The sequence below is a fragment of the Haliotis rubra genome, unplaced genomic scaffold, assembly GCF_003918875.1.
Source record: "Haliotis rubra isolate DU_JTF1 unplaced genomic scaffold, ASM391887v1 Scf27, whole genome shotgun sequence".
Lineage (NCBI taxonomy): Eukaryota > Metazoa > Mollusca > Gastropoda > Lepetellida > Haliotidae > Haliotis > Haliotis rubra.
The window spans coordinates 3,578,212-3,588,924 of record NW_025766780.1 but is presented as its reverse complement, the minus strand read 5'-3'; the positions used below and the strand labels follow the sequence as shown (position 1 = coordinate 3,588,924).

General features: G+C 39.7%; 1 protein-coding gene across 2 annotated transcripts; it reads right to left on the bottom strand.

Annotated features, from left to right (window-relative positions):
* Window positions 1–1,770: 1,770 nt before the first annotated feature.
* LOC124280606 lies at window positions 1,771–7,107 on the bottom strand. 2 transcript variants are annotated; one of them, XM_046716586.1, is made up of 6 exons: window positions 6,867–7,107; window positions 6,193–6,537; window positions 5,450–5,788; window positions 4,214–4,345; window positions 3,864–3,970; window positions 1,771–3,538 (listed from the first exon to the last, which is right to left on the bottom strand). In XM_046716586.1, the coding sequence occupies exons 1-6, from the start codon at window positions 6,928–6,930 to the stop codon at window positions 3,374–3,376; spliced, it is 1,152 nt and encodes a 383-aa protein (XP_046572542.1). In that variant the 5' UTR covers window positions 6,931–7,107; the 3' UTR covers window positions 1,771–3,373. The 2 variants fall into 2 exon arrangements, with proteins under 2 accessions (XP_046572542.1, XP_046572543.1); XM_046716587.1 differs by lacking the exon at window positions 5,450–5,788.
* Between the last annotated feature and the right edge of the window lie 3,606 nt (window positions 7,108–10,713).

Sequence of the window (10,713 nt, the reverse complement as noted above, 5' to 3'; positions counted from 1 at the left end):
GATTTGTCATCAGTGACACTTTGCTTTTCAAGCTGCTCTGCGATCGTAATCGCACTGTGGAACAATTAATGAATACAAACAGTTATATATTTTATCATTCTATAACCATTGCCCCATTGTCCTTCCTATTGACAGTGTACAGGTGTTGTAAATTGGGAGCCAAACCGTACTTCTGTGTGAGGAACAAACCTTTGTACCTCGAAGAACCTTTGTACTTCCTTATCTGTATTGATTCAACTGACACATAGAGGTCATTATAGAGCTGACAAAGTTACTACAATAAGATCAGCTGTAAAACATGGTATATGTTTCATGACCAGAATGCATAAGTACATTTTCAAACAAAATGTCAAACGAGCATTATTAGGGCTCCTTGCCTCTAGGCAGGAGACCTATTGTTATCGTTCGGATTATTATTATTATTTATTATTCCGCCGATTTTTGTACCAAACATAACTCCTAAGCCAATGCTCCGATTCACTTACAAAAAATCACACAGATGCGCACCGAGGTGTAGATATTCCCATTAAAAATCTCTAGGCTCTTGGCCCAATAGCAAAGGGGAGATAATTCAAAATTAATTCCAAAATTTCAACGTTTGACAGCAAATATCTCAAGGACTAATTGTTCCAACACTTCCAAATTTCTTGTACAGATGCACAATCGAATACCCAACAATTTTGCTTGGACGGGTCAAGTCGCTAAAACCTACCGTTTGGCAGTTATTTTTGTTTTCAGTTTTTCTGAGTAGTTTGCTCCCAAAATGTGCAAGTATGGCAGATGATGTCCTGGTGATTCCAGAACACTAATTGTTTTGAACGTAGACCCAAGAACAACTGAGATACAGCCTTTTAAAGAGGGAACTATTTCTTCTCCGGAACTACTTAAAAGGTCCATGACGTCCATGACCCCCGTGACCCCGGCTGTATTTGGAGGATCTGCTCGCCTGTCAAAACATGTGTTCTGGCTCCGTTTTGGACCATGATATCTAGCCCTCAGATACAATAGATAGATAGATAGAAAGTAAAGCCAAGGAGACCTCATCGTTGCCCGCAACTATATTTCCATTTAATTTCGGCAAGCATCTTTGTTTCTCTTCGTTTCTGTTACTGTTAATACTGGACGTAACCGAATCATAAATAAATTGTTTTCTCAATCTCCATCCAAACAGAGCAGTACATTTAAGAAGAGTCAGCTCCACATTTGATGCAATTAACACCTAAACCAGGGACACAATGAGCCAACACAACTCAACAAGCAACACATCAACAAGAGACTGCCTTTTTGTAGCACCGCAGTGTAAATTAGTAAGTGTTAACATGTTTTATTGAAAACGTGATCAGAAAATGTTTGCGTTTCACATCACACATATATCTTTTAATGACAAGAATGAATGTATTAATTTAAACCAGATTTATTTGTAAATTAAAGAGTCAATTACCTACCCTTTAAACAAATGTCAGGCGATTGTGTCAGTATTTGGTATTGACGATGTGCTTACCACAGCAAGGGCTTGAACTTCCACGACAGTATTAACAGCCCAGCCAAAGGACGAACGTAAATATGGGAGTGAGTGAGTGAGTACTGTTTTACGCGGCTTATTCCATCAATGTCACAGTGTGGTGCACCACAAATGGGCTACACACATGATTGTACCCATGTGTGGGATCGAATCTCCAGGTCTACAGGATGACGAGCGGACGCTTTAACTATTAGGCTACACCACCGCCCCGTAAATATTGGAAACTCTGACACAAAATAGATTCTTAATTTCATACTGGATGCAATTTATTTCACTCAAATGTACATGTAATGTATTGTGCACGTTATACAAAAGCAAACTGATAGTACAATATATGTAAATATAATATATTATATAAATTGAAACACTCCCTGAAAACTGTAAACAGTAGATGTGCATTGTGAAAGACAGTGTTCATTCAGAAATTCGGCCTTGTTTTCCGGAGTGCAAGTGATAATGAAATATAGTTGCATTCAAGTGTATTACACGATACTTGCTAAAGTCACAACGAGTAAATTCTTGACAAGTACAGATTTCTACTACGGGTTTCACATCAAATTATTTAAGGTAACTGGATATATCTGGTGATTCACGTCCATATTTTCTAAATGTATGGGTCTATGGGTTGATAGCAGATTAACAGGATAGCAAACTCGTATTCAATACCAAGATTCACCAAGACCAAGATTGACAATATGCACACAGAATATATGAACAGCGTATGTCTTTGTTCTTTGTAATATAGTCTTGTTGTTTTTGTTGTTGTTTTTACAGAATATAACTACAGAGATTCTAAATTCGGAAAAACGTTCGGAGAACAATGTATGACCTTTATGCACACACGACTAGCGAGTATATGAGTTACCAGCTGTTCCGAATAGTAAATGACATTGATAACATTTGGTACAAGCATACTGTGGTCATCTCTAAATGGTTGCAAGCATTGAGCATATACATAATATGATGATAAGAAACAGTTAAAGGCGTTGAGAAAATTAATTACTGTTGATGAAAAACATCAGATGTTAGGAGAAGGTTTCTCAATGGGATAAAATAGCTATCCGTAGTGGTTACTTAGAGATGCATTTGCAAATTAAAACGTTAAGTGAGGTACTTACAGTGTTTACAAACATGGCATTGCCCTTGTCTAACTCTGAAGTAGGCGTTGCCTATCGGGATTGTAGACAAGCTACTAATCTTAGAATAGCTAATTAATAGAATAGTTAACAATAAAAGGGCGTTACTCAAGATATAAGGAACGAATCCAATAATAACGGTAGCATACCAGTTTCCATTCCGGCCTAGATCTGGGGCGGTGTGGTAGCTTAGTGGTGAACGACTCCGCTCACCACGCGGAAGGCTAAAGTTCAATTTCCTACACGAGTACAAAGGCCATTTGTGGTGTTCCTCGACGGATTTTGGAGGAATAATGCTGAGTAAAGGCACGCTCACCTACCGAAACGATGTCTCGGGATTGGGACGAATTTGAAATAGTTGTATTTCTATAGTTGTGATTGCATTCTTGAGTTTCAAGACTTTTCCGGGGCAGAATATTTCATTGAAATGTATCGATCTATATACGACGACACATCTCTATAAACTTTCCACACCGCTCCCTAAGGAAATGCCTTCCAAACTCGTTTCATTTGGAGCTGTACAACCCATTGTCACTAACACATTGTCACTGTCCGATTACCCAAAACAAATAGCTTGTGGCATAGCATATTAATGCGTTGTGATAGAATCACGTTAACACATGAAACTCATCTATATGCCTTGGTTGAGTTGACGCGTGTCGACAGCATGTATATGAGATGACACAGAGGCTACCAGTAGAAAAAGAACTGCTTATCAAAGATGAATGCCGGTTCCTGGAACCTCTATGGGTGCTAGACGCCGTGCCTTGGGCGGAATGACGGAAACCGGGGCAGTGCTGCCCATGTTTGCTCTTGTTATACCAAGAGCATCAGCAAACTCAGAATCCAGAACATCGCCGCCTTGGTTGCCAACTTTCACCTGCAATTACAGCATTAGCATGGAGATAATGTAAAAAGTGTCATTACCGAGTAAATAGTTAATATAAAGCCGTATTAAAATTCTGAAACATTTCACATGGAAGAATGGATAGTAAACCAAGCGCTTCTTGAAAGAGTAGACATTGAAAAATTGTAGTTTAACCCCCGGATTCTGAAGTTATAAGTTTTAATCGACATTACGACGTAGAAGCTGATTGTGCATTCCCCCCACCCCACCCCTGTATCCAGATTTCGTGTTTGTGTGAGGAAAGTGTTGTCCTTCAAGAAGCTTTACCATTTTAAATATGCACAAGTATTATACTTACACGCTGGTGTTTCTTTTTATGCAGAAAACACACGAGTATGAGAAGTAGTAGGAAGGACACTACGACGCCTACACCAATACCTGCTGCCTCGGCCAGACTCATACCACCTGTCGGGGAAGAGGCATATCTTTGAAGGAATTGTAAAAGCTAGGAGCAATAAATACTCAGATAAATTTAGATGAACCAGTGAAATGAGACTGAACGGTACTTCACATAACTTATCAAGTATGATTCACTGTTACACAGTATTTAATGAATTGTAAATAACAAACGTGCACATTACGCATCAGTATCATGTGTGTTATTCCTTGCGTTTGTAGAGACACAGCCACTATAACACAAAAGCATACCGCGTGGTGACGAAATCAGTAATGTAGTTGTGTCTAAATGAGATGGCGCATTCGGCTGAATGGAACCAGATGCTCGAGCAGTTGTTGAAGAGGATACACATCGTAACTCTAAGTTTGCTAGGCTGTTTGTCGCTGTAAGGAAGTAAAGATTGCATTTAGAACATACTTGGGGACTAGCATCCGTTTGCCTTTTCAGAAATGTGTTAACATGGGTCTGATCCCAATCCTTCTGAAATCTCCCCCACCTGCCCCCATTACGTATCTCAGTACCGGGTCATCCATGTGTACTGTTCCAAGCGGCGTGAACGTAAAACCCACTCATTCTCCCTAGCACCCAACTACACCGTAACTTCTTTGAGTGGCATTTTAGAAGTTGGGAAGTACAATATAGAACAAACTTTATGGATAACAACTTCTTTTTATTTGTGAGTGCGACGTTTCGATACAGATTCTTGTACCGTTGTCAAGCATTATGCATTTAATTCTTTAACATTCGACACATATTCGGGGGCCATTCCAAGAAGGTTCTGAATGCATTCTATATAAATTCGTGCAGCATTCGAGGTACGTTCCAACTGAAATTCGAGTGCTATTCACGCAGCAATCGAACCGGACTCGTACTGCAGTCGAAATTAATTTTAAGTATTCTTAGTGCATTCTAACGGCGTTCTAGTTATTCCTACTGTATTCCGAGTCATTCGAACTGCATTCGTGATCTAGCACATTTAGAATGAGTACGAATAATTCGAGGCGGGTTCGAAGTGCGTTTTAAGTATTCCAACAGCATTCTTACAAAGCTTGAAAAAAATGTTTATTTAGACATTCTCTCCCGAATCCGGTTCGAATTTTGGAAATATTTTTTTTCTTGCTGATTCTCCTTGATTCCTGTCAATTCGAAATAATTCGTTTCGATACAGATTCTTGTACTGTTGTCAAGCATAATGCTTGACAACAGTACAAGAATCTGTATCGAAACGTCGCACTCACGAATAAAAAGAAGTTGTTATCCATAAAGTTTGTTCTATATTGTACTACACCGTAAACAAATATTGAAAGCAGAATTTTATGTAAACGCATTCCCAATCTAACACTAGCTCATCAACTGTCAAGACCAGGGAAACATATCACTGCATGCATGTTCTGTTGTCATGGCTCCAAATTCTGGATATATGTTAACATTTAACATTCAGTTTGTCGCATTTACAACGTACATAACAGATGCAGTTTGTTCATTACCTGCAAACTGAATCCATAACCGCCCAGAGGCAGTGAGCTCAGATGTCCAGTTAAGACTGATTACATGATTCCTACTTGTGTAAAGAGTACCAGAACTGTAGTTGGTGTTGTTTCTACAATCAATTCTTTCACGAAAACTACCATCCAGTATGTCAATGTACTGCTGACAGGTAATATTCAGATGTAGCAATGACACAGCTATTGATGAATTGTGTGACGCAGTGACGCTGCACATCGCAGCACTGGCATTTAGTCCTGATGTCGGATAGCCCTTATTCCAGATTGAAACTACCGTCTCGTTGGCGCTGTGGTTTGACGGAATGTCTACAATGCCACTGGCTGCAATACAATAATGATACAGTTTCATTAATTTCTCTTTCCAACATGTAACCTCATCCTAGTGAGTGGGTGAGTCTTGTTTAATGTATGTTTGTTCACTCGCATCACTGTTAACACATGGTATGGTAGGCCATGCAATCTCCAAGGAGTTCGCATGTTTCCCTGGACAAGCCTCGTGGTATCGGCAGTATTATAACATTAACAGTACATTTATGTCACCACACCACATACGATATTCCTGTGTCCGGAATCGAATCTAGCGGAAGAGCTCTAGAAGCGAACTCTGGCCGTAATAATATACATATCAAACGTGTAGCGATTATATTTGAAAGTACATTCACCAAATGTACGTCATTTGTACTTCTGTAATGAACTAGCAAAATAATCATCGTCGTCATATTTACCTTCCACACAGTGATACTCAAATGTAATGTAGTTTGAAGAAGCCCGTTTCCAAGTTCTCAAACCACATATTATATCCTGGAGTGCAACCTCCTTGTCGCACATAGGTCTCCCAGAACAAAGCTCGTGGTAATTGTTAACATTTTCACCGATTAAGTTCATCTTGCAGTCATGAACATCCATATCTGCTTCACAGCAAGTCGGTGTGTCTTTAACTTGAACACCGGGAGAACAGTCTGTAGACAATGCAATAACGTATATGTTATCCAGGGCGATTCTGCTGTCGGTTCCGCAGGACAGATGGAACCTATTGCCAGAACCATAGCATTCGCCGGAATGAAGTGAGTCTGAAATGTATTACAAATATTTGGGTTTATTTCGCAAGAACATAATATGTTTCCTACAGAACAATGTCTAATTTGTCAGTGGAATTGTGACCACAGTACTATTGTCATTTCTCTATTAATGAGTATGAAAATTAATGAAAATTATGAGTAATGCTTATGTCTGTCCATTCCTTTAACGAAGTATTTCTATGCCTTAAAGGGTTTCTAGTGGTGAGTTAATGCGACTTAATAATCTCGAAATGGTCACTTCCAGAAGGAACTACTTGTGCTAAACCTAATATATTCAAAATTAATGTACATAGCTGATAATGAGTAACAGTAGAACATACCTGCATTATGTAAGTATGCACACCAGGCCACCAGCTCACACAGGAAAATAACACGTACATTCATTATCAAGTATACGTAGAGCCGAAACCTCACATCTTTAACAAGGGTAATGTGGAACTACGTTATAGGCACAGGAAGTCAACCTGATGTATTAGTCCGTGTGCCGTAAATAATGTGCGAGACAGTCGCAGGTATAAGTTTATAAATTGATTCCTGATAAGCTGCTGGTGACATGCTCCTGGTCCCTTGGGTCACCTGTACCGGAGGGTTAGAGTACTATATATAACACTGACAGTGTCACGATTTTCCCGAATGTAGCTGGTATTTACTCTTACAGGTGTACAAGTAGGCATTAGTCATCTCCTGTGATCCAGGGATAATATGTGGTCAGAGGCGCGTGATCGCAATCCAGTGGACGTGTTCACATGGTATGTGTGCCATCATCGAATGATTCGATCTCATTCTCCCCAGATTCGTTCTCCGAGCTGATTGTTAGTTTGAACCAAGAAGCGTCAATACAAGGTTTTTGTCCTTAGTCTCATCTTCTTTGGTGACATGGCTGTGGTGGCGCGCATTAACACTTACCTGGAAACATAAATCTCCATGGTTACCAGGTGATCTGGCCAGTCATCAGTCATGTTGTCTGACGATTTTGACATTCCTGGTCTAAAGCTGGATGATCTAAAATTTTCCTCATTCAAAGTTTGCATAGGCCGTTTCATCGTGAGTTTTTTCTGAGACATTTCTGGTTATTTACTCTCAAATAAGAGATGTGTTGAATAGTTAAATCAGTGAAAACAGTTCATACACTGACCCAGTTTCATCTGTCTTCATACATGGCCGTGTGGCGTAGCGACAAACGCCTTCAGATTCTGACACATTGTGGTAGTTGTTGTGGGCGCCTTTAGTAATACCCCCTTCACACTTGAGGCGGAATGAGCCGGAATTCCGTCGGAATGAAAATTCCTGGAGATTCCTCGAAATTCGAACTGCATTCTAAAACTTCTTACTCCACGCCGAATGCACTCCAACTATTCGTGTCCATTCTTGTAATATGCCCGAATGTTTTGAACATGTTCAAAACTTTAGAGGTACATTCGTAGTGGAAAAATATCGAACAGCAGTTGAAGTGCGTTCTAACTGCATTCTCAGTATTCTTACCACATTCTAACTGCATTCTAAGTATTCTGAACGTATTCGATGGAGAATTCCGGCAGCATTCTTGATGCATACCGGACATTCGTGTTACATTCTAAGTGCATTTGAAGGACATTTGAAATATTCGATCTGCATTCTGTTTTAATTCTTTAACATTCGACACATATTCGGGGGCCATTCCAAGAAGGTTCTGAATGCAATCTATGTAAATTCGTGCAGCATTCGAGGTACGTTCAAACTGAAATTCGGGTGCTATTCACGCAGCAATCGAACCGGACTCGTACTGCAGTCGAAATTCATTTTAAGTATTCTTAGTGTATTCTAAATGCGTTCTAGTTATTCCTACTGTATTCCGAGTCATTCGAACTGCATTCGTGATCTAGCACATTTCTGGCTGATTCTCCTTGATTCCTGTCAATTCGAAATAAGTGTGAAGGACCCTCCCTTAACGGACATACTTCCGAGAACAGAGAAGGGAAAAGGACAAAGATCTAGTGACCGAGCTATTTTACAAAGACTCAAACAAAACAATTACGTTTGACGAAATGTAGGCTTCAAACAACAACGATTTCAGTCAGTCGTTATTCTCTTGTTCGAATTTATAAGGAGTTTTTGTTTTATTCCCACTGCTCTGTGTACATAATACCCATCTCCACTCCACTCTAGGCACACCCAGTCTATTCAGCTGTTTAAAAACTCCAGCTCACACTTGTATCTTTAGTGTGCACTACACGTGTTTGATGACGGCGCTAATAATTGTTACAGAGAAGTTCCTCCATACTTGGTAAAACATGTTGACAAATCATGTCCCCACAACCCATGCTCCACTATACTGCTTCAGCTGCGTGATAGCCATGTGCATGGAATAAGCAGTCGATATAGAAATGTCTGTGTGATTTCTTGGACAATGTCCAATGCAGGTGTAGGCTGGAGGTGAGTAAGGGAGGGAGCATACCCCATTGTTACATTGTAACTGGGGAAAACATGTGCCTGCAAATATGTAATAAGTCGGATCAACGTCACCATTGCCCTGCAGGCTGACTGTTGTTGATCAGTTGCTACCAGCAGTTAACAACCTTAATATGTTCATTTGTGTTGTAAGCCTATTGCACAAGTAAAACTCAATTACTTGTGAACCTGCACTGTAAAGAATTATGACCAAGACAATATTTCCACATTAGCATATGGCAGTACTTTGAACTTTTAGTTACTTGAACCATGTAGCCCTAGGTTTCGTCCCTTGCTTGTTCCAGAATTCAATGATAGTTTAGCTCCGTTTCATGATTTGCCATCAGTTCGGGTTTCCCATTCACGTAACACTGAAACAGATATATGTGGAATGTTCTTTCAAAACTGCCATATATACAATTGACTGTATTTGTCAAATTTCGCCCTCGACTTGTCATTTTATGCATGCTTTGTGTTATTCGGGTTAAGAATATCTCTCATTGTCAAATGTGCACTATCCAATTGTACGCAAGAAAGATGATTGTCTGTCTACATGCCCCCTACATAGGTACATATACTCCTTACCTTAGTACATTTTTAAAGTTGTGAAAGAAATTACGGTGTCGAGCGGGACAATTCAGTTGCTGAAAACATTCCCCGAGTTTCTATAACTGAAAGAGACGGAGAACTATACCAGCAAACGTCAAAGGAACTACATCACACTACAACACTAAACAGTAGTAAACATGCATTAATGTCTCTTTTTCTGACGTATACTCTCACACAAAATGCCAACTGTACAAGCGTCTCTTATAATGCGTCTGGGAGGTAGGTATAAATGATCTCGTAACTATAACATAACATCTCTTATAATGCGTCAAGGAGGAAGGTTTTAATGATCTCGTAACTATAACATAACATATTATGGTGGTTCCCTGATTTTGAGTATGTATATTCGCCTCAGAGAAGACAGTATCAGTATCCACTGTTACCAGGTCGTAAAACAAGGATCTTCACGGTCAAGTAACCGTTACGCCTTTCTCGCTCATCGCTGACAGCTCGGCCCCCATCAGGAAATCTTTAGGGCTTCATGATGTATTTTGGTGTTCGTAACAGTTTTACTTATGTCCTATGTGTGTGCAAGCTTATTCATGTATTGAAGACACAGCAGCAGGACTATCTGGTACTGTTAGATATTTCTATTGTATTTATACACTGTTACTGTCCGTGTCGTTACTGGGTGGTCAGGTATAATCTCTGTTTCGCAGATAAGTATCGAGGGGTCTTTTTAATCTTGTACTGACTTACTTCTGCTGTTTCTGAGCTCATCGTATTGGCTAGTAATAACCAGTGATCACTGGATAGGTCATGCTCAGGAACCTTTTTATTGTCGCTAGTCAATTTACTCTTCAGCTCAAGAGCATGTGTGCTGTAAAAACGTTATTTGTTCCGTCAAAGTTCTTTTTTCCGTAATACTTGGGTTTCCTTTAGTTGTATACTCCTGACTCAAATAATCCAAAAGATTATGGGCAGGCTGTCAGTACCTGTATTTGTTTCTCCTTAATTACCCGCGCTGAGGTTACTCGCTCTACAAATTAGTAATAAGTGGACCCAGCCGACTGGCTATATATATGGCAAACAATGTACTGTAAATAACGTGGCTACCTATGTAGAAATGTAGGATTCAACTCTGGAGGAAATAAAATAGATAATTTATTCACTCACTGGTCCAAGCTAACT

Coding starts and splice junctions, on each gene's coding strand:
- LOC124280606 (XM_046716586.1), bottom strand. CDS start 6,930: ATGAATGTACGTGTTATTTTCCTGTGTGAGCTGGTGGCCTGGTGTGCA. Junction 3,971..4,213: donor ACTGATTTCGTCACCACGCG/GTATGCTTTTGT, acceptor CTTCCCCGACAG/GTGGTATGAGTCTGGCCGAG. Junction 3,539..3,863: donor ATAAAAAGAAACACCAGCGT/GTAAGTATAATA, acceptor CTGTAATTGCAG/GTGAAAGTTGGCAACCAAGG.